This window comes from Trachemys scripta, chromosome 3 (assembly GCF_013100865.1).
Source record: "Trachemys scripta elegans isolate TJP31775 chromosome 3, CAS_Tse_1.0, whole genome shotgun sequence".
Taxonomy (NCBI): domain Eukaryota; kingdom Metazoa; phylum Chordata; order Testudines; family Emydidae; genus Trachemys; species Trachemys scripta.
Window position 1 is genome coordinate 177965384 of NC_048300.1, and position 25004 is coordinate 177990387.

The 25004-nt window shown below is 38.8% G+C and overlaps 1 protein-coding gene across 1 annotated transcript in view; it reads right to left on the reverse strand.

Moving 5' to 3' along the window:
- Window positions 1–25004, reverse strand: part of NBAS (NBAS subunit of NRZ tethering complex) — a 343164-nt gene that overhangs the window by 221046 nt on the left and 97114 nt on the right. The window contains exons 22-29 of the mRNA XM_034766908.1: window positions 16845–16928; window positions 16190–16340; window positions 11844–12029; window positions 9862–10035; window positions 5749–5882; window positions 4628–4690; window positions 2875–2997; window positions 1477–1579 (exon numbers count right to left, since the gene is read on the reverse strand). Of these exons, the coding sequence (XP_034622799.1) occupies window positions 1477–1579; window positions 2875–2997; window positions 4628–4690; window positions 5749–5882; window positions 9862–10035; window positions 11844–12029; window positions 16190–16340; window positions 16845–16928 (1018 nt within the window). The remainder of the gene's footprint in view (window positions 1–1476; window positions 1580–2874; window positions 2998–4627; window positions 4691–5748; window positions 5883–9861; window positions 10036–11843; window positions 12030–16189; window positions 16341–16844; window positions 16929–25004) is intronic.

The window sequence follows — 25004 nt, forward strand, 5'->3', positions numbered from 1 at the left end:
CCCCCCCCCCCCAAAAAAAAAAAAAAAGGAAAAGCAGCCTTTTCTTTTGCACAGTAAATTTTCAAAGCTGTATTAAGTCAATGTTCAGTTGTAAAACTTTTCAAAGAACCATAATATTTTGTTCAGAGTTACGAACATTTCAGAGTTGCAAACAACCTCCATTCCTGAGGTGTTCATAACTCTGAGGTTCTACTGTATGTTCTAGTTGCAACAAAATATGCATACTTATCAGTCAAATGAATAGTCCAACTGTTTTAATTATCTAGTCTATTATTTCATGAAATGAGGACTGTCTTCTGACATACAGCGTTTTTCTTGGCATGGCTTAAAAATGTATAACTGTAGAAAAAAGTGACATATTTCAATTTCTACTTTAAGTCCCATACGCTTTTTTTTCTTTAATTCCTTCAAAACTGTTCAAATTTGCTTTCAGAACTTCTCCCAGAGCAGGAGAGACTGGCAGCTATATGCAATTAATTCTGTAAACTGTAATGAAAAAAAAACTGACACAAATATTAAACTTTCAAAAGATGTCAAGATTTCAAGATAAGTAAGCTATGCACAGTGTAATCTAAATGCTGAACTGTAATGTATTAAATTGAATATGCAAATAAACAGCACATATCAAAATAAATTCCACTTCAGCATAATAACAGTCCTTCACAAACTCTAATGACCAGCATGTCTTGGTTTATACATATGCAGATTATTTTCTGCCGAAATTGGATTTCACGTTTCACTTTAAATCAAAGAGGAAAATATCTACACACAGTCCTGTATGTACTGTGGGTGACATTAAAACGCTTGGCTGAATACGAAGTTCATTTTTAATTAAAACGTAACATTTAACAAAAATATAATTTATCTTTAAATTACTTTTATTAGTAATCACTTGCCTAAACTTCTATTTATTAAGATATCTATGAATCAAAAACTATAGATCTTAGAACTCTTATCTTCCTCAAAAACAACAAGGAGTCTGGTGGCACCTTAAAGACTAACAGATTTATTTGGGCATAAGCTTTCATGAGTAAAAACCTCACTTCTTCGGATGCGAAGAAGTGAGGTTTTTACTCATGAAAGCTTATGCCCAAATAAATCTGTTAGTCTTTAAGGTGCCACCAGACTCCTTGTTGTTTTTGTAGATACAGACTAACACGGCTACCCCCTGATACTATCTTCCTCAAGTACTTCAGTCTTCTGATTTAAATAAATAGAAACTCATGCTGAGGGACTGACAGGAGACTACATGGACTGTTGATGAAATGCATCAAAGGAACCTTCTGACAGAAACTTCCACTACACTGGTTTCAATGGTAGAGTTCACAGACAGCCAATGGGTAATATTTCAGTACAGCGTGAGAAGATTTACTCGTGTCAATCTCAGTGACACAAATGAGAACAGCAGTACAAACTGAGACAATTTATTCTGATATTGGTTTATAGAATAAAAATAGAGGAGTGGGTAGAAATCACCTCGTAGCAAGTGTCTGGCTCTAAGCATGTGTAGACATTCTTCTGCATATCCAACATATCCTGAAGTAACCCTTTCCAGTGCATCTCACTGACTGGTGGCTGCCTAAATAAATAGAAAAAAAATCAATATTTATTGTCCCCCTTAATGGGAGATGATGCTAGAGTTCCACCTCTGACCCGACATACCACAATTTTGTTTTTTTTTTAAGTAAGCATTCCCAAAATCCTCCAGTGATGAGCTATTTGTTGAGCTATTTCTAACAGCACCCAAAAAAGTTGGATAATCATAATTCTGAGACATCAACTCTGGATTATTGCAGTAAATTTAATACAAGTTATCAAAAAGCCTGATATACATTGTCTGCAACCCCGTGGAGACAGCATTATTATTTTTATTTAAATTTTATTTTAATTTGGTGGGAGGAGTTTAGAAAGGATTCTACTAAGCTGTCTATTGGTTCACTATCTCCCGGACTGCTTTTTGATTGTGAATTGACATTTATATGTTAGCATTTTCTCTATATTCTTGATATTAAAGTACTTAACTGAGCATCTGATGCTATTAGGTAAAGTAGTAAGACATGAGTGTCCAAGAGCCAAGGATCTATACAGATGAGAGGTACTTTTCTTCTACAGCACCTTCTTACTTTAGGAGGGACACTGATTTGATCTTTCCAAGCTATTTAAAAACTCTTAAGAAGGCTTTTAGCATGCTCCAGCTATACACTACCCATCAAAGCTGATGGAGCTTTTCTTAGTAAGAGAAGCAGTAATTACAACACACACAAGACTTCAGCAATCTGATTTCTCTGTTCTCAATGAAGGGTGTACAATAACTCAGCTACAGCAAGATGGAACATGAAAAATAAGAATATTTTCCAAAAAAAAAAAATCAATAAAAGAAGAAATGGCAGATTAAATTATTGCTAAATACCTGAATTAAAACTACTGATACAAAAGCTCATAAGAAAATCACGTAAAGCCAAAAAAAAAAATTCTAAAAGATGCTATTTCATAAATTCTGCACTTTCAGTAAAACAGAATTAGTTTTAAAGGACTTTATTTCCAGTACATTTGTTTTATTGTTCATTTTTAAAGTACATATATGACTGGAAGTATTTTCTCTGCCAATATGCCTTTTAAGCTTGCTTAACTGAACAGAACACAACCATACTGAAATCAGTCTGCAACCATTCTAGCAAGAGGTAGTATTTTTAACAACAACAAAAAGCAGTGAAGCACTTATAGTCAATGTTCAATTTCACATTAACCAGTTTGTTTTATGGTTATGGTGTTAAGGTTGAGAGAAAAAAGTACCATCATATTGGTGTATAAAGGTGAAAATGCACATTCTCTGAACACGAACATTCTAAGCTGACCAACACTGTCAATACTCACTTGCGTCCTGTGTGCCTGGTCAGCCTAATCATAAGCTTCTCTGCTTGCTCTGGGCTGTTCTGCGTATCTTTTACAAATGATACAGGTTTCTGAAGTCCATGCTTCTCCAAAATTTCTGATACACTACAAATATACAGTATAAATCATTCAGCATCTTGCCATTTTGTCCTGCATTAGATCATCATTATTTGTATCATAATATTGCCTAAAGCAGTGTTTCTCAACCTTTTTGATACCTGGGACCAGGGCTTTCTAAACTGTCAGGGAGATCTCAGGGACCGGCACCAGTCCACGGACCAGTCATTGAGAAACAATGGCCTAGAGGCTTCAAACAAGATCAGGGTTCCATTGTGCAAAGCACTGCACATACACATACAGTGAGAGTCTCTCTCCCAAAGAGCTTACAACCTCAACAGACAAGTTAGACAGAAGATGGGAGGAAGGTAATATTAGTAGGGACCTTACAGATGAGGAGCTGAACTGAGGTTGAGAGAGTAAGTGACTTTGCCAAAGTCATAAATAAAGTCTGTGGCAGAGCCAGAAATTGAACTCTCATCTCCCAAATCCCAAACTAGTGCCATAACCACATGAGTATTGTCCCTCCTTCAAACAAAGAATACTTTCAGTAAATATACCACACTGGCATCTAACAGCAATATTTTCAGCAAGTTCCTTCTGAAATGAACAAACTCCATTTTCAATTTCAAACTATTCAAATAATCTATACATATTCAGGAAGAAACGTTATTCTCCAGACACCAGCTGTTTTAATGATAAACCAACCAACCAAAGAGTCTAATATTATTTCAAGGAAGAACGTTGTAAACCATCTCACATTTCTTGAATTTTATATAACCTATAAGCATTATAAAATTTGAAAGTTCTGATGATCAGAACATACAAACTTTTCCTAAGCTACAGGGAGCTGACATTACGACAATACCATTGGAAACCAGAAAAAACCCTCTTCATTACTTCCTTCCTTAGATTAACCTCTCCTAGTCATTTTTATGTTTCTCTTCCTATAAATACTCAAGGCATTTGAAACTTGGCTTAGAGGAGAAGTCCTCAATCTGTGGGGCACGCCCCCTAGAACATTCAGGGGGGCATGGCTGGGGCCCGGGCCAGCCCCCACGGAGGGCAGAAAGGGAGCACCACTCCGCTCCACTCCTGGCCCCAGCCCCGGCTGCCAGCCACGCGCCCGGGGCTCCACTTCCAGCGGTGGCTACCGACCCCGCGCCCAGGGATCCTGTTCCCGGCCGAGGCTCCACTCCTTCCCCCAGTTATGGTCCCAGCCTCAGCCTCCTTACCCCTGTCCATATCTCCCCTTCCTGGTCCTAGCTCCGAGGGGTGTGGGCAGTGCGGTCACGAGTAATGGGGGGGCGCAAGGTAAAAAGTTTGGGGACCACTGGCTTAGAGGCTCAGATTTGGCCTAAACCCTTTTGTACACACTACAGATACTCTGACTGCCGTTCCACAAATACGGGAGCGGTTCAGCACTCCATTCTCATCCCTTGCAATCCTAGTTTTGATATTTGATTTGGGGCAGTGGTGGTTGAAATATTTTTTGTAGGAAGAAAGTTACAACCCTAATATTGTAGAAGAACTCAACATTCAGAAAGTATTTTTCCTCTAGATTTGTAGTGAAGGGTTTGGATATGACCTATGACCCTATGCCATGGTAACCTGTACATTCCTGTACTATTCCTCCAATAAAACAAAATGAACTGTTGATATGGTAAATGGTTTTTACCTGAGAATTTGTTCCAGTTCATCTACCTTGTCATGAAGAGTTTTAGTTATGTCTGTTTCCGGGCTGTGAAGGTTTTAATTAAAAAAAAAAAAAAAAATACTGTTGAATGCATGATCCAGTTATTGCTGGTATAACACATTATCGACATGGAAATAAACACCAAAAAGTTGAATATTCATTCTGGAACCTTTCAAAACCCAGATTATGCTGCAGCTTGCACAGAAAGGATTAAAACTGTTGGCTTCTGATAGAAGGAAGGCCAAGAACTTGTGGGTAATACTAGACAACACTGAACCCACCCCTAGAAATACCAGCTCGCTTCTTACCTGACACCTTCCCCTTGAACTCCCTCCCATCCATCCACCTCCACTTTTCCAAGCATGACCTTCCCAAGTGTGGAGATTGGCAATGGACCCAGAAGAATACCAGGTAGCCTAGGGCTTCTCCTGATAGTCAGTCTTTCATCCATTTTCTCTAGAAATGTTGTTTGTCATAGTGCAGTTTCTCTGTAGGAGGGGGCCTGTCTCATGCTGGCATGAATACTTATGAGCATCAATGCTGTATATATTAGAGAGACACGGTGGGTGAGGTAATATCTTTTATTGGACCAACTTCTGTTGATGAAAGAGACAAGCTTTCGAGCTTACATTTAGCTCTTCTTTAGGTCTGGGAAATGTACTTCAAGGGTATGTCTACACTACAATTAGACACCCATGGCTGGCCTGTGCCAGCTGACTTGAGATTGCGTGGCTTCGACTAAGGGGCTGTTTAACTGCAGTGTAGACATTTGGGTTAGGGCTGCAGCTCAATCTCAGTGACCCTCCCAACTCTACCTGACACAAAGGCCTGCGGAGTGGGCGTGGTCTGGACCCCGTCTGATTTTGACCTTTTGATTTAGATAATTTGTTAAACATTTTTTTTAACATATATGAAGCACAGACTCAAACAGTTCAATTAAGATAGGTACTACACCAATTACATTACATACTTTAGCTTTTAATTTATTTTAATTATTTCCCCAGGAGAAAGGAATGTCATCTCAGGGAAAGATTTTAGATAATTCAGAACTATATTTAATGTGTTCTAAAAACATCTGCATATAACAACATATGTATGCTCACCCATATCCTCTTTGTGGAAGGCATTCCAAAATATCATAACAAAGGGAGAGCTGGTCATCTCGGTCGCAACTATAGATACATTCCAGTGCCATACTCATCAGCTGGTCCTGATCAGGAATTATTTTTTGCTGACACTATCAAAAATAGAATATATTTTGCTATATGTTGAAACTTTTTTTTCCATTTACAGTCAGTTTTTCCATATTCCAGTGTTACTGTAAATACAATCTTAACTAGTGCAAGTACAACTATAAAACCAATTTAGTGATTTCTTTTTAATTAGAGGCTCTCTGGATCTTTAATAATTCTCTGTGAAATATCTTTTGTAATTACAGAAAATACAACAAAGGCTAATCTCTATCCTCTGTGTACTGAACCTGTCTGAAAGAGCAAGACACTTGCAACTGAATCCTATTTAATTTTGAAAAAGCAAATATTTTAAACAGGCAAATTATTAAAAAAAATGTAGATGCCTGAAACCATTATTTACACACATCAAAGGAATTTACTTCATTTGCACATTAACAGCATCAATTCTGTAAAATGCTGCAGTTATTGTGTACAGCCCATCCACCACACAACCCACTACTGCATGCAGCAGAAAAATGAGGTGCTTCTAACAATTATGTCAATTTATGATTCATGAATCTCAAACTGTATTTAAAACTGTATAGACATACTACAATAATTCATATAGCTCCAAACACAATAGCTGAAGTACAGCCTTACATTGCCAGAGTATTTTATATTTTACTGAAGAACCATTTAAAAGTTTCCACGCTTGTAGAAAGACCAGTTATTCACTGTTGCAAAAGCACTCCCCTCCCCCACTAACAATGTTGTGTTATTTTTCTCTGTATCGGGGCCACATTTTGTAGGTACCTTCAATGTAGATCAACTGCCAGTGTTTTTACCATCATGTCAACTTGTGCTGCTTGGATCAGTAACAGTGGATGCCAATGTACACACGATCTCACACTACTGTATATGCAGGATGTGATATGGAGAAGAGTGATACAAGGGTGTATTATGGGAAAAATACACTTTTTTGCAATAGTGTGTCTTTCAGTAAGGATGTAATTACTTACAAACTATCAATGGTACAGCTCCGTTTTTTAGTAGAGCAGTGATAGGAGAATTTGCGAAAGTTTTCAGCACAGACAACACTCAAAAAAAGGTTTACAAGCTACGCAGTTCTTCTACTTCCCGTTACCCATTGATTCCCTGGACCTATCTATATAGGACAACATATGTGGGTATTTAAGTCCTTCTACTTGACTACGAGGAAGGAGAGAGATAGTGGGGAAAGGTTACTCTGAAAGTGACGGCTCATAAGCCTGTCACAGTGGATGACTATGTAGTAATGAGAAATTCTTGATATCATTTTATCGGAATAGTCATAACTTAGCAGAGGTGACAATTGTACTGAATGTGCTTCCATAATAGATAAAATATTAAGCATTTAGGGTGAAATTTTCAAAAATACTCAGTGTCAGCCTAACCCTGCTCCTATTGAAATCAATGGTAAAACTACCACTGACTTCCATAGGAGTAGAGTCAGCCAACACTGAAAAAGATTTTCGAAGTCCCATATCCCTTAGTTCTTTCTTTCTCATGTACCACCACCAATAACAAAAGTTCCTGCAGGCCAAATTCTGCTCTCACTTGAACTGTGCAAGCCCAATGTCTCCAGTGAGGCTGTGTGGGAGTAAGCAAGTGGAAATGAGTAAACACTTCCATTGATGATGCACAAGGAGGAACATCATCTAGCTATCTCACTTTTAACTCTGCAGAGCAGACACTAACAAGCGGTAAAAAGTTAGTTGGGTCGGTTAAACAATAAGATATGCCTGAAGACACACAAGGAGCAGACCTGCTGAGTAAGAAGTCATAATTTTTAGCAACACTTTTCCAGAGTAGAACCACACTTCAAAAGTAGGTAGCTAGATAAACGATCAGTTGGGGGAGAGAGGGCCAAAACTTGTGTTTATTAGGCCATCATATGAAATACAATTTCACTTGCAATTTTGATTGGCTCCTAAATGCGCAGTTAATTCATCTGCAGAACTATTCTCTAAATATCATTTCTGTGAGATGTAAGAAGTGACTGTTGACACCCTCTTCTGAGCAAAGAGGTTATTTGCACCAATATATAACACAGGGATCGGCAAGCTTTGGCATGCGGTCCGTCAGGGAACTCCGCTGGCGGGCCGTGATGGTTTGTTTCCCTGCAGCGTCCGCAGGTTTGGCCGATCGCAGCTCCTACTGGCCTGGAACGGCGAACCGTGACCAGTGGGAGCTGCAATCAGCCAACTGGTGGACGCTGCAGGTAAACAAACTGTCCCGGACCACCAGCGGATTTCCCTGACGAGCCGCGTGTCAAAGGTTGCCGATTCCTGATATAACAGTTCAGGGCTGGGACATGAACTTTGCTGCAGTTCTATCTTTTGAAAGATTACATTATAAACTATAAATTGAATCACCAGAGTACCAAGTTTTTGGATCAGATTTAAAGTAACTCAAATATTGATCTCATCCATATGGGACTACAGCCATCAGAAGCAACTTAAAATCTGTATCTGAAGTGAGAAATAGCTGTATTGATGTTTTGTTATCATAGCAATTATATTAATTTGCTGTTTCTTCCATCTTCTAGGTCATTAATGAAGATGTCACATACCACTGATCCAAGAAACAATATTGGTGGCTTCCAATTCGAACTTGGCACACTGCTATCTTTCACTGTCTCTTGCTTTCCATTTTTAGACAAAGGTCAATCCACACATAAATATCCAAGGCAATGTCAATGTTTCAATTAAGGTTTCATGAAATACAGTATTTAGTATTTTACTAGAGTCCAAATCTATTACTGTGGTGGAAAAGCTATCAGGCATGTTTGTCTAACAAGATTTATAAAACTTTGCTGTTTATTATGCATAGTTCTGTTGCCCTCTAGATATTTAATGATTTATTTGATCTAAATATTTGTTCCGTTAGTTTACTTTGAATCAGGTCCTGATTAAGGCAACGTAGGCCCTGAGGCCCAGCGTGACATTGGACTCCCATGGTTTTACCCCCTGTGGACCTATGCCCCAACATCCACTTCAAGTAGGGGCAGCAGGGGGTCTTCTCCCCTTCCAAAAAAAGCTGGGAGAGTCCTCTATTTTCAGAAGCAGTGGAGGTGTCCTTCTCTACCCTACGAGGAGAGGTAGAGAAAGTAGAACTTACCTTGGCAGCCACAGTGTGACTATGCAGGAAGTGGGTGTGTTGGTGTGGTTATTGATTGTGCACTTAAAACACAGGACGGGAATATTAGGATTTAAGCTGGACCTTTCTGCTATGTATGTTTTAGAAATCTAAATAAATAACTAAACAAATAAATGAACTTTATATGAACTGACGAGGGCTGTGGGTGAATGTAAATTTAAAATATCTAACTACACACATTTCGATCTAGCTACTGGAAAAAGGTAGTTTAAATAATGGATGCAAAGATGAATGGAAAGGGATACAGCTTATTTTATTAAAGTTCTATTGTGGTCCTTCTACTTTCTTATGAATTTCAGCATTTTTATCTACAGTGATCAATATCACTACTTTTTTCCCCTCATTAATGAGGCAAAGAAATACTTCTTACCAACACTTTTAGTGGAAAAAAAATGAAAGCTGGTAAAATTCTTCAGGGAAAGGCACCAGACAGAAGTACTCAGAAAAATATTTTAAGAGGCTTCAAACAAAACAAACAAACAAAATATTTAGCCATATTCAGAAAATGAAGTTCAATGCATTACCAAAAAATGATTCGGAAGAATCCCTACTAATTTCTACTCCACTGGGTATTTCTCCTAGTGATTAATGATTAACATATCTTTTGACATCCTGATCAAGAACTATGGTTTAACCATACATTAGAAATTCTGTTTTAACCTTGTTTAGGGAACATATTTTCATATCTGCATGACAAATGTTCAGTGAAAAAGGAAAAAAAGGACAGAGTCAACCTCTAAAACTGATCAGGAAACAAACAAACCTTACTTATGAATCCAGTTCTGCATGATAAATTATAGTTTTCAAATAAGCCAATAAATAAAACAACTATGAATCTGTACTTACATCTGGTTTTGAATTTTGAAAGATCTTCAGAGGGAATTTCAGGTCTTCCTTTGCTAAGCTTACTAAATACTCCCTAAAAAGTGTGTTTGCAAGACCAGGGGTCTGATTTTCACAGCGATGTAGAAATGGGACCATCCACTGATAAACGTTCTTCACATATCTTTCATCAGAAGACTAGAAAGTGTAAGAAGTTAAACAAAACAAATGAAAACTGAACGATAAAAATCAGTTCCTTTTTTTAAAAAATGAAAAAAGGTAAAAACAAATTGTATTATGTGTAACAGTAATAAACTGCCCCCATCATGCATCATCAGCACCGTCTGAACCCTGAGCTTGCAGCACAAACTCCTACCACTTAAACTTCAGAATTAATTAAATTAACTGGCAGCAGGAGAAGACTATCATCCAAAATGGGAGGGACGGGCTATTGAGTCTAAGGGAGTCTTATAGAAAAGCTCAGCTTTCTCATTCCTCAGCCCTCTTGACTACAGCTGACCTGGTCATACCAGGCATTCCCAGTGCAACGACCCATCCCACTGCTGCTTTGGTGGTGGCATGAGCCCAGCCTTACCATATTCATATTCAATTATTTTGGCAGGCTGCCAAAAGTTTCCCAAGGAATGCAAGCAAGAGAAAATAAATAGCGATTTTCAATAGAGTATGTCACGAGAAGTCATTCTTCCACTCTACTCTGCGCTGGTTAGGCCTCAGCTGGAGTATTGTGTCCAGTGCTGGGCACCACATTTCAAGAAAGATGTGGAGAAATTGGAGAGGGTCCAGAGAAGAGCAACAACAATGATTAAAGGTTTTGAGAACATGACCTATGAAGGAAGGCTGAAAGAATTGGGTTTGTTTAGTTTGGAAAAGAGAAGACTGAGAGAGGACGTGATAGTAGTTTTCAGGTATCTAAAAGGGTGTCATAAGGAAGTGGGAGAAAACTTGCTCATCTTAGCCTCTAAGGATAGAACAAGAAGCAATGGGCTTAAACTACAGCAAGGGAGGTTTAGGTTGGACATTAGGAAAAAGTTCCTAACTGTCAGGGTGGTTAAACATTGGAATAAACTGCCTAGGGAGGTTGTGGAATCTCTATCTCTGGAGATATTTAAGAGTAGGTTAGATAAATGTCTATCAGGGATGATCTAGACAGTATTTGGTCCTGCCATGAGGGCAGGAGACTGGACTCGATGACCTCTCGAGGTCCCTTCCAGTCCCAGAGTGTATGAATCTATGAATCTGTGTCTCAGCATAACTTGAACAGAATTTCATGGGACAAAGAATAGGTACTTCTCTCACCTAAGAACATTCCACCTGCTGAATTTCAAAGGCGTGCTGCACACATTGGAAGTGTTTCAAAATAATAATAATAATAATAATAAAAAAAAAATCACAAGACTCTTTTTGTAATGGCAAGTGTTAGGCAAACTACATATTGGGTTCACTATCAGTTTCCTCTTACAATATAAATTGTATAAAAAAAGATGGATGTTGCACAAGAAAAAGAAGACTGAAGAACCAGAGAAGATTTCAGATGAGTTTATCTGCTGCACAGAAATGAGCTGAGATTTAGCTGATAATAGTTATAAACATCAAAAACCATCTTAAAAAAAGTGCTCTTATAACTTGAGCAGTAGCAATAGTGATACTTAAGGCATTTCTAGCCTATTCCCGTTTTCAGTCAATCATGGCTTGCAGTCTGAAATTATTCAGACTTAGTCTCTGGGGGTGGGGGGGGGGTTGTTTTCATTTTATTTTTAAAATGAGCCAAAATGGTTCCGCTGTTTTCCAAAAATACCATTTCCACATTACTAAGAAAGAAACAAATCTAGTGCCAATGCTGTTTGGGATATGGATGGATAATAAATGGAAATGTGACAGGGAAACACCTCTGGCTGAAGAGCACTGTTATGTTACATGCAAGGAGTCTATATAAGCATGGAAATTATTTAGGCTCAACACTCTAATGCATTTTCAAAAATACGTACATTCATCATTAACAGTCTTAGTTTTTCACTATCTTTCATCTCCTGCAGATCTTTCAAGGTTAGGGTTAGATCACATCCAGTCTCATAAATCAGCATCTCCAGAGTAACCAGGTTATCACAAAGCACCTGCAGACCAGGAATGTTCCTCTCCATGCCAAGTCGAACCAGGGACAGAGCACAATCCACCTGAAAATAAAAAAAAATAAAAATTATGTTGCTACTTGATTGTTTCTTTTTGGTAATCAATACTTGAACTAGCCGTAACTGGTCCCTCAGATATTGTTTTTCCAATTTCTTTTCCAGATAGGAGTAGTCACTAAAGAGCCAGATGAGGTTTTAAAAACAATGGTATCATCTTTGTCTTTGTTGTTTGAAATCTCTTTTGTGTTACTGAAGGGTTTGGAAGTGAGAGTTCCCTGTCCTTTCCCACACATACTTACAAAGGACTTGATTAGTCTCAGCAATCCAGGGTCTGACCCAGAGTAGTGTCATGGTCACTGAATTAGGTGTCATTACTCTTACTAGAAAGTTCAGAGACTACAGGAATCAGACCTAAAAGGTACAACTAGGGATATTTTCTTTAAAATAGAGAAAAAATATTCCCCATTTAATTGGTCTGTATTCTTTAGGTCACTGCATCAGGACACTGCTACCTGGACAAATCATGTGGTTGTTAAAGAAGCTTTCACGGCTACTGCTAATGCTTCAGAATCCTTGTGGTGGGTACCTCGTATCTTCCCATCCTATAATCTTTTGGGAGACAATACTCCGAGGGAACTACCCTATCCTTAGGGGGGAGGGATAACTCAGTGGTTTGAGCATTGGCCTGCTAAACCCAGGGTTGTGAGTTCAATCCTTGAGTGGGCCATGTAGGGATCTAGGGCAAAAATCTGTCAGGGACAGTACTTGGTCCAGCTAGTGAAGGCAGGGGATTGGACTCAAGGACCTTTCAAGGTCCCTTCCTGCTCTATGAGATAGGTATATCTCCATATTAAAAAAAAAAATCCTTGGATAGGGAGGCCACAACTGCATCCACATTAGATATTTGAGCTAGGGAAGTGTTGGAGATCATTAATCTTACAGAACTAAAAAAAGCTGTTTGTTTAGCTTCTTGAATCCAGCCAGCTCTGGCATGGACCTCACAAAATCTTAAAATTATGTGGGCAGTAATACAGCAGCTTCCGATTAACCTTTTGGTGGTACATACTTCCCTTTCCTTTTCCTTTGGTATAGGTTTCATGACCTAAATTGTGATTACTGCCCTGCACATCCGATCAAAGTGGAAAATACATTTCCTAAAGGTCAGGTTCTGTTTTTTCCCTCGTGATCTAACTCAGACAATTCTCCCTCCTTATCGAAGAGGAACTTAGGAGATGGATGACCGCTAGCAATGATTTCACTCTCACCTCATCCCCAACACACACCTTTTAAAGGGAGCCATTGACCCATCTGAGTAAGGGTCTGCTCTGTCTTTGAAGAGTTAGGATAGGAGAGGCTAGCTTTTAATCCACACCTGAGAGAAGTTGGGGGGTAGGGATCAACCATAAAAGTGATGCCCACTAAACGAAAGTGACTCCTCCTGCAAGGCAGAAAGAATACTGGTTGTTTCCCCAAGTTAATGACAACCCGTTTAAACACATTAAAAGAAACACTCGCACTTTTTCTAGATCTTGCCCTTTTGCGCTGGCCCCAGCAAAATTCTTGAATAGGGAGTGATTTCATTTGCAACTGACAGTTGTCTGCTTTGACAAGTGTCTGCATAGCATAGCAGTGCTCTTGGGAGAGGACTGGAGTCCTGGAACAGTGGGAGGCTCAATCCAGCCTGAGAGAATGAATCCCTTTCAGTCAGTCATTGTTCAGTAGGCTGTGAGCAGGTTACACAGTCTGCAGAAGCTGGGAGAGAAGCTTCATAAAGTAGCACCTTTTTGTCCTCAATAGGATGCACATTTCCTGGCTTTGCTACTGTTTGAGACTGCATGTATATTGCTGGTTGTTTGTTTTATTTTTCTTTATTGGGAAGGAGGGGTAAAGTGGAAGGCAGGGAAATGAAATGGAAGAACTACAGGATTCCCAAACAAGCTACAAACCAAACTACTATAATTTCCCCCCAAGTCTTGCAGAAGCCATCTCCTGCTGAGTGGACAGAGTTACATGGCAGCAAGACTTCAGCTGCCTGACATAGATTAGCAAAAGGAGGACAACCAGCACTCACAACTAGTGGAGAGATTATGACATAGAAACAAAATATTTGCTCTTCATCTCTGCTAACTAGCTTATTCCTCATAAGCACAGCAGCTAGTAAACATCTTAGATAAGAATGGTGAAAAGGCCAATAAAAAGGTACAGTCAACTAACTTTCGAATACTGAAAGGAGGTGTTTGGAAATGAGGGTGTGAGATTAAAAGATACGGGAGATTTATTAGTACAAACACTCTACATATGCATCTGACGAAGTGGGTATTCACCCACAAAAGCTTATGCTCCAATATGTCTGTTAGTCTATAAGGTGCCACAGGACTCTTTGTCATTTTTTACAGATCCAGACTAACATGGCTATCCCTCTGATACTCTACATATGATATCAAAATGTGATGGATACAGAGGCAGATGAAATGTTACTAAATGGCAGATGACTGAGTTAAGGTACAGAAGTTGAGTACAGAAAAAAAAAATCAGACAAAAACTTGACAAACAGTAATAATACTGCATTTTGTTTTTAATAGTACACCCACATTTTCTGAACATTAATTCTAATCTGTGTCTTTTCTAGTATCATCTGTGAATCTGTCGCCTTTGCAAATTCTTACTGAACTAAAAACAAACTTCCAAAAATCAATTAAATTACTGACACATTAAATTAAAAACTGTGCTCCAGTGTAACACAAAGAGCTGTATATTATAGGAAAACCTCATTGGATACAACTAACCATCATAACATTTTTCGAGGCCAATGTAAATGATTTCCAAAGGCATTTCTGGGCACTAAGAAAAAGTATTCCCTATATTTTTTATCTTTCTTAAAATGCAAGGGGAGATGAATCTTTTTATTAGTTAAGGATTTTAATTCTGTAGGCAACTAGAAACGTTATCTTTTACTGTTATTTTAGTCATTAAAAGAAAGGGTCTACAATGAGGGTATCTGGAAAGATTAAGAATTTTATGAAACATCTATGAAACTAGGAGGATCAATTAACTCAGGAATATAAAGAAATAAGAGCTCAGGTTGAGCTGTAAAATGAAGTACTTAAAATTACTAATTAATAGACACGGGAGTATTTTAAACATCTCTACGTTGTTAAACCATAAGTGAACTGCAATTATCTGTGACATTCCACAGAGGATTCTCAAAACTACAGTCAGGGAGAGAGCATGTCATAACATTAATAGTAACACTTTCCAGTCTCATGGCACCATTCATCCAAGGATCTCAAAGTGCTTTACACATTTTAAAGAGGTGGGGAAACTAGGGGTACGTCTACAATCGATGTTCTGGGATCGATTTATCGCGTCTGGTTTAGATGCGATAAATCGATCCAGGATCGATCCCGGAAGTGCTCGCCGTCGACGCCGGTACTCCAGCTCGGCGAGAGGAGTATGCGGCATCGACGGGGGAGCCTCCCTGCCAAGTCTGGACCCACGGTAAGTTCGGACTAAGGTACTTCGAATTCAGCTACGGTATTAACGTAGCTGAATTTGTGTACCTTAGTCCGAAGTGGGGGGTTAGTGGGGACCAGGCCTAGGGCACAGACGGGCTGCATGACTTGCCCAAATTCACACAGTTAGTTGGCCTGACATCACAGCTGAGTTCCCTGATTAATCCACTCACTATTCAACACTTCTTCCTTTAGATAACATGAACATAAAATATGTAGCAGAAGGGAAAATGCACTTCACAGCTGGGAAAGTTTTGCTATTTTCTAGAGCCCAGGTATAGATAGGCCGAAGGAAATTTACTAGATTCCTCCATTCACACCTATGAATCATCACAATTCAGCTGAGTAAACCTTAAACAGGATTGAATTCAGGAAACATACTCTAAAACAATCTCTAAATTGAGAGAGTAATTTGGGGTCATCTAAAATTATTATTTGGCAGCAAAATAGTTTTCTTTCCCTCTACGTGCAGATACGAAAAATAAAAATCTGTGAACCCATACTTAATTCCATGGCAAGCACCCCAATGACCTCAATAGGCCAGCATTTTACATCACTGTCTGCAATCATTACCAATACTCAGTTCAGACAGTTTGCTATCGCCTACTTTTGACACAGCTTAATTAGCTTCAAAAAGCAATAAAATGCTTGCATCTATGCCAACAATCACTATTTCTGTGCTGCTGTTCTTACCTGCATAGCATAGTTCTCAATCTCCTGTGCCCTATTCCAGTACCAGTCAGAAACCAGGTCTATCGAAAGCTTAGTAGTTCTGTACTTTAATAACTCAGGTTGTGCTTCATACAAGAATTCATCTTCATCTTGAAGAACTGGTTCAAATATTCTGAGAAGAGCAGACAAAAAGTTACAAAGGTATACACAGATGGACTGAGGCAGTGACACATACTATTAAAGTTACTTAAAAATCCATGTGCACAAAGATGAAGAGTTAATATTGTTATGAGTCCCTGAAATTCACCCACGAAAGCTTATGCTCCATTACGTCTGTTAGTCTATAAGGTGCCACAGGATTCTTTGTTGCTTTTTATAGATCCAAACTAACACGGCTACCCCTCTGATACCTGAACTCATAGTTTCTCTACTTTTATGTAATTAAAATTTCAGATTTAACACTGCATTCGCATAGTGTTGTTGTTTTGAATATATTTTTGTTACATGAGCTTTTAATTGTCTACCAACTTAGGCATAAATAGTAAAGACAAATATTTTAGTCATGCATTCCATCAACCTTATTTTGGCAACCTCTCAGAGAGTTCTTTTTAACACACACACACACACACACACACACACACACACACACACACACCCTCTCTCTCTCTCTACCTACTTGCACTGTGCGTTTTCACACCAGTCCTCTTCCCGATGCTTCTGTTCATTCCAGGGAAGAATCATCAACACATCCTGCCTATAACTATTACAAAACACAATGGATATTGTATACAAACATTTTGAAAAAGTATGGATTGGCAAAAACATTCTGTCTGAACAGATAGTACAGCAAAGTATGTGGATTCAGTCTATATTATGGGCTATCATTCAATTGGCAGGATCAATTCCTAACAGGTATCCGTTGCATAAATTGGGCGTACAGAGGCATGAGAATAATTTTGCATGCCTAGCTTGGAAAGTCTGTATGCTACTTACAGGATGTTTGAGAGCTATTTCATGGACAAAAATAGATTTTACTCATGTTATTTTTGACAATTTAATATCTTAGAATTTTCTAATTTGTCAAAAAATAGCAAAACTATAGGTCTGGGCTTCCTTTGCTGTCACAGTAAGGATATTTCACAAGAAAATTTCTATCACAGAAGCTTGAAATGAATAGTAAAAGAATGGGACAGGATCTTTAGCTTAAAAAAAAGAATAGAATTCTTTACAAACTTGTAGACAAATCATTGTACTGAACAGAGATAAAATATACCCTGCTGTATTGATTTTCTCAATTAAGTTAGACATGGGTTTCTTCCTACAAACATCCATAGTGAATATTTACTAAATGATCTAGTGAGAATCATCTAAAAATGGAATTTGCATTTCCTGTATACAATATAGATTAAGAACAAACATTATTACTAAAAACAATTCACTATGGTTTTTATCCTTCATCATCCTAGTATTCGTTTAAACATCAAAAAAAAGCTGGAAAATCTTGTTAAGCCATGCCGAACAGAAACCAAAGCACAGGAGACGAGAAAAACTGTGCACACAGGCATGGTTTTAAATTTTCAACAAATTGGAGCAATAAAGTGTACTAAGCCTAACTCATTTTAACATGATCCTGATCATTCAATACCATAATACTGATGCAAGCCTTACAGGCATGACCTCTTTATTGCAAATTAAAGGCTAATATAAATTTCTCATCCCTTCGAGGACATCAACAATGTAACCAGTAGCAATGGATATGCCCTCAGTAGCTTAAAAAGCAAAATGATATGTTCTGATGCACAAATCAATTGTAAAAGCATAATGCAAATAAACTGATGAAAGATGACCTGAAAATTTAATTAACTATCACGTTTAGCAATAGGCACTACATATGTTATCTAAGTGGAGCACCCTCACCCACTTTCACCACCCAGGCACATTTCTCCAGAAAGGCCATATGTCCCTTCTTCCCCTCTGTGATGCTTCTAACACTGTTGGTGGCACCAAGGACAATCACAACTACCCAAAATTATATTCTTCATTGGAAAAATCAGCAACAAAGTGTCAGGGAAGTACAGGGCCGGTGGAAGGAAGTTTCGCGCCTCCTCCGCCCCCCAGTCCTGTGGCAGCTCCCCACCCCCACACCCCCTGAGGTGCCCCCCCACCCCGCGGCAGCTTTCCCTCCGCCCCGAAGAGCCTCTCCCCCCTCGGCGGCAACTCCCCGACCCGGGGAGCCGTGCGACAGCTCCCCACCCCAGCTCACCTCTGCTCCACCTCCTCCCGAGCACGCCGCCCCCGCTCTAAGTCTCCTCCCCTCCCAGGCTTGTGGCGCCAAACAGCTGATTGGCACCGCAAGCCTGGGAGGCAGGAGAAGTGGAGCAGCAACAGCGCGCTCAGGGAGGGAGCGTAAGAATGCTGTAAAAAAAATTGGGGGCACCGCTTTTTGGCGCCCCCAAATCTTGGCACCCTAGGCAACTGCCTAGTTTGCCTTAATGGTAGCACTGGTCCTGGGGAAGTATCTGCAAGTCATAAAGGTCAAGAGGAAGAAAATATAGGAGGAAGCACCAGCTCTAATGATTAGAGCACAGCAAGTGGAGCAAGACCTATGTTCTATACCAGTATGCACAACTTTAGGTATGTCTCAACTTCCCCATGTTTCCATTTCCCCCACCTTTAAAATGAGCATCACCTTCCACCTAAATTAAAACATCAAATCCTGATATTATGTATCTTTAAAAAAAAAAAAAACAACACAGTAGTCTCCATGATGATGCCAAACAAGGCTGCTCTTTCTCCTTCACTTCAGTGCTCAAACTTCTAGCCTAGCTGACTGACCAAAATTTGTCTCCTCCTTGACTGGTAGAGGGATAAAGCTAGCCATAACAGCGGTTGCTGGTTAGTGTAGGAGAAAGGAACTATACCAAAAGGGGGAAAACATTTTGTTTCAGAACTCAGCCAGGAAGTTGTAGTAGAGGTTGAATAAGAACATAAGAACAGCCATACTGGGTCAGAACAAAGGTCCATCTAGCCCAGTATCCTGTATTCCGACAGTGGCCAATGCCAGGTGCCTCAGAGGGAATAAATAGAACAAGTAATCATCAAGTGACCCATCCAGTCACCCACTCCCAGCTTCTGGCAAATGGAGGCTAGGAACACCATCTCTGTCCATCCTGGCTAATAGCCATTGATGGACTTATCCTCCATGAACTTATCTAGTTCTTTTTTGAACCCTGTTATAGTCTTGGCCTTCACAACATCCACTGGCAAGGAGTTCCACAGGTTGACTGTGTGTTGTGTGAAAAAATACTTCCTTTGTTTTAAATCTGCTGCCTATTTAATATTAAATATTAACTATTAAAACACTCCTTTTTCCCTATACCACCCGAACAGATAAAACAAAAACAAAGGTGGGGACAATGAGAAAAGGGCTTCAGAATCTCACCCCATCAACCAGAAATATAGTCCAATTACCCTTTCTTTTAAGCCCTATCTGACTCCTTTGGTGTAATCCTGTCCCTATGAAAGTCACTGGGATGTTTGCCCCATACTTCTGTCAGTCATAATGGACCAACCTATCATACCCACATATATACCCTGGCCACTCTGGGGACTTTTCGCATCCTTTAATGTTTAGTGAGTTGTTTTAATCCATTTCTGCAAAAATGTTGCCACACTTATTTTGGACACCCTCTCAACCCCACCTGTGTTTAAGAGACATAAGCAAGAGGTGTTTTCTAGAACATTAGGCTGAGAGGATATGTTAAGTGCTTGTCTAACATTTCTGTAAGATTGCTGGACCATAACAAATCCACTTTGCTTTTTTTAAGAATTAAAGGTGGGCAGACTGTTTTCTTTCCCAGTACATTAACAATTACACGGTGTTTTAACTCGATGTCTCCAAGAATTCTAACGCTAAACAAACTTCTCATTTTTACTGTAATAACTTGTGTTATGGTTTAAGATAAAAGCCTTTTCAATTAGAAGTTTAATATCATACTTGACCACATCAACTCAAAAAAATTTTACCAGTTAAAATCTTGTTTCTATTCATCAATTTGAAAAACTTGTATTCTTCATCACAGGCCAAGATTAGTTGTTAATAGAGCTGAACTTCTTAAAATGGTATTTCATAGTGAAACTGAACAGAGCATGTTAAGCAGACACTGAGCATGCTAAGCAAACATTCAACATGAGAGGATGTTGCACATTCCATGAACATTAGTTCCAGTGTGGAGAAATCTATATTAAGGAGACAGCATCTCTCTCTCTCTCTCTCTCTCTCTCGTGTGACAAACAATGGATATGCTGCCAGAAGCCTTTCACCACCATTTTTTGATTGGGCAGGTATAACTTTTGCTTTTTTGTGTAACCATCAATTTAAACACCAAATAGACAACCTATATTAAGTAATAAGACTAGAGCAGATTGCCCTTACTACAGTCCCAAGTTTGAAACTTAACTACATTCTAATCGTCCATCTTCAGTTGCTTCAGAAGTTTTCCACATATGGTCTCAGCTCAAGTGGGAACTTTTGGGAAAGTTTGTTTAGCTGTCTGAGCTATGAACGTTTTTGTTTGTGGGTAAATAGGATGACAGGTACACTTCCCCCTCCCCCCCCCCCCTGTGTAATTGAAATGTGGCTGAATCCTCAAAAGTGGTTTGCTTTGATGATCTCATTGTATTAAATTGTTTGCCATTTTAATATGTTAGGATCATTTAAAATTGGTCATTAAAAGCCAGCAAGGATGCGTCTCTGTAACATGGCGACTTCAGTTCTGAACAGTCTGTGCTTATAGGACTCAGAGTGGGGAGGAAATGAGAGACATTCTGGAAGTAGAACAGCTCAGAAATTGTCTTTTAGTCTGTTAAATAAATGAAAGGATACAAAAATACTGCTCTTAACACAGCATTAAGGTTGAGGGATCTAACAATCTAAAGTCGGCATTATCAAATGTTAACTTTGATGGATTGTTTGTTATTAACAAATACTGGTATAAAGTCTATTTGCCATGAAACATGGCTAACATAAAGCAAAGCAAACCTTAACTTTTGGAATTTTCTGTCTTGAGTGCTTGGTTTCTCAACTTGAATGTTTCATTAGCATTAGTGGTTTGCAATTAATAGCTCAAAACTTGCGCTAATTTCTTCTTAATTAACCAGAATGTCAATCATATTATTGAGTCTACATGAATGATGTGCCTCCTCCTTCTAAGTACTTTCAATACTGTTTAGGTTCCCACCATACACTGGAAAAAGCTGTTAAAATTCTAACAAGGACATGCAAGCACCCACCCAATCTAAGACAATGAATTATTGTACTCCGCATTTCCTTTCAGAAGACTGATATCAACACATCCAAGACCCATACTTTTCCTCTCTTATAAACCACACGGCTTCTCCAGATGAACAAAATATATAAATATTTCCTTCCCCTCCCTTTAAAAATTAGAGTGTATTTGATTTGATCTTGAGATCTTGCTGCTTCCAGCACCAAGGAATTCATACTGACACTGCTCCAAGAAAGGAGAAATGTATGCTGTCTAAATTAAGTAGGACAATTTAAAGTGCTGACAAGAGGAACAGGGAAGCTACTCAGGGCATTTTAAAGCACAGTGTGCTCCGTTAAATACTGAACAATTGCATCATGTACAGGAATGTTCTTCATTAATTCATTTTTCCCCCTTAGGTGTACATCAAGTTTTTAAAAACTAATGTGCCATGCAAAGCAACACTTTCTGATTTATAGGCACTTGAAAAGAAATGTGCAGATAGGGAGTCCATGTGGAACAGCTTGTCCAACATCACACTATGGCCTATAATTTCAACTGTAATAAGAACAGTTCAGGGGATCACTGACAGAAACTGTATTTCACTCTGTTCAGATTTGCCAGACTTTTCTTTCCTTGGTTGAGAACCAGTTTTTTTCCCCCTTTAATTCTATGAAGAATAGAAAAGCAGCATTGCCCCCATGAAGAAGTTTAGCACATGATGCAGAAATGACAGCCGCAATTGTTCATACTTACAAGCTGACATCTAAGTAATATTATGAGCCTGGTTAAAAACAGACAAAAGCCCTTTTTCATATTAAATCATTGCATCTCTGTATGGAACACCGTAGCTACAAAAAAGAATCTTCATTCTTGCTAAAGAAACACCACCCCAGTGCCATTTGGAGTAGCCAAAGTCCCAAAGGGCCACCTTCCCCCTTCTCTCTTTTTCCTTTCCCATAGCAGAAAATAAAGAGATATCTTTACGGTATGTTTGTGGATAAACTATAAAATGAGTACCAAAAACCTTGCAATTTCTGTTTTGACTGACTTGTTTTGCAATTCTGAAAGCACACATTTACTAGAGAGATGAGTGGGTCTAAAGGGGTGGAGGATTTCCAGAATTGCTAATGGGAGCTAGGTGTCCAACACCCATTGAAAGTCAAAGGAAGTTGGGTGACTGGCACGTTTGAAAATTCCACCACAAAAAGGAATAGAAATAGAAGAGGTGGTATCCACAAAAATATCAAGCCTGGGTTATATAAGTAAATATGGCATTTCAGCCTCAACCTGGAATTTTCTTGCCAGGAGCACTTTAAGAATCTCTCACTCACACACAAAAATACATATGTTTAAAGACAGAAAGAAACCCTTTCCCTTAATTCAATCACCTCACCAGCTCTCTAGCCTTCACCTGCACACCAAAAAAGGATAAACCAGACTTTTTACTGTATGCATTATCAGAGCTTTTCAAAATGGCCCAAATGGAGCATCACAACAATGTGTCAATGTGGCATAGTTGTAATGACCATGGGACAAATGCAGTAGAATCTCTGTACACTTCTCTATAATCCGTTTTTTCAAATGTTTTATTACGTTCTTACTAATGAGTTGGATGTTAACAGAGGAATGCATGATATTGAAATGATATTGAAATTGAAATGGTCCTCTCTCACAATTCATCTTTATTATACAGACCTTTCTCTGTAGGCCTGATCCAACGTTCACGGAAGTTAATGGAGATACTCCCCCTGACTTCAATGTGCACTGAATCAGGCCATCTATGAATAACACACACTTATGGGCCTTTCTCCATATTTTGTGTGCTTTACCCTGGCTTAGATTACATAGTATCACACACCCTGGATAAAACCACATAGAAGACACACATTCATAAGGCCTCATTAAGTTTTGACCTCCCCCACTCCCATGATGTCTCAATGGTGACCACTCCCTCACACAGCAGTATGATGCTAGTAGAGAGCAGAATCTGCTGACAGGTACTTGGCTCACACATTAGGTCAGCCAGGAAGTGAGAGGCTCTATGACACAGGTGAGGGAGCTGCCAACTCAGCACTAGCATGTGTGATAGTTATTCCCTTTAATATTTATACAATAAAAATAAACTGACATCCAGCTAGTATTAAATCAGAAAAGGAAAATGGTTGAAATTTTCTTATAATAGGCACAAATGTAATCAACATATGGTTGTCTCTAAGAATTTAGACAGTGGTCAAAAATGAAAAAAAAAAAAAGCCACTATATTTTATTACTGCTATGTTGTCCTCAACAATGTTATTTATCAGAACCTAGTCAATTTCAGAAACTTGCAGAACTGTGGCAGGTTTCCATAAAAATCCAATATCGGAGCCAGATGCAAGACTATACGCCAAACACTTATACGCACACAGTACATTACTTTCAATCTCTGATCATCTGTTTTAAGCTTCCATTTTAACTATATTTAAAATCTGTTTTACAGACTTTAATTTTCTTCCCCTATATAAAATGGTTAACACTGAAAAGCAGAGTTCTGTCCACATTTCATCAGTTTCTGGGTCAACCTTCAATCCCTCTGCACAAGTGTGGCAGCCCTCATCCAAACAGGCCATTTTAGTTTTCTTCACAGACCACCAACAGCAATTAGCAATTGCAACATCCATGTATTGTAATATATGGCACAGTTCTAACAAACATCAAAACATCTATAAGAACATATTTCATCCCTAAAAAGTCTGTTGGGGGAAAAGAGGTAATACTGATTTTGGAGTCAGACAGCTTATTAAAATAACTTATTTTATAGTCCAGAGCACTGAATACAATTTATTTTGCTCTATATGCTGCCAGCTGGAGCTCCCCATGAATTTCCTTACGGTTTAACGACGGCTCATCTCTTTCATTTTAATCAAAATGCTAAGGAATAGATTTGAAGTAATAGAAAAGACCTGTCAAAGTGATGTGATATCCTTCCAGATATGGAACAGAATCAGCATGAGAGCTCACAAGTGCGAACCTATGGGTAATGCAGAGGTAATACATTAGCATGGCATTAAACTTCAGAAGATGTACAAGGAGCACTCATCCCACAGACTGGTCATTATTTTTACTTCCATCACTTCCAAGGGCCATAATTTTTTACCTATTTCTTTCAATGGACAGAAAAACTGAAATTATTGCTTAACCAGTCAGTCGTAATCTGAATATTAGATATATAATGAAGTACAAATGTCAATCAGAAAACCCCAAGTACTAAGCTTTGAGTTCCCATATCAATACTTCCATCTATAATGATGCCAAAAACAAGAAAAGCCTGCTTTTTTTCCAGCAACTCGCTCTTTAATCTCAAAAAATAGTTTGACATATCAAAACACCTATAATCTGCAAACATTGCACACAGTTGAACTACATAATACATGTTCTCTTTCCCATCACCCTTGTAATCTCTCCCCCATCCCTTCCCACTGCTCATTGCACCCATGTGCTGCCTCTTCTTTAACTTAGTTTGTAAGGTCTTTGGGAAAGGAACTTTGTTTGCACAGCACCTAGGACTAATGGGGCCCAGTCAAGAT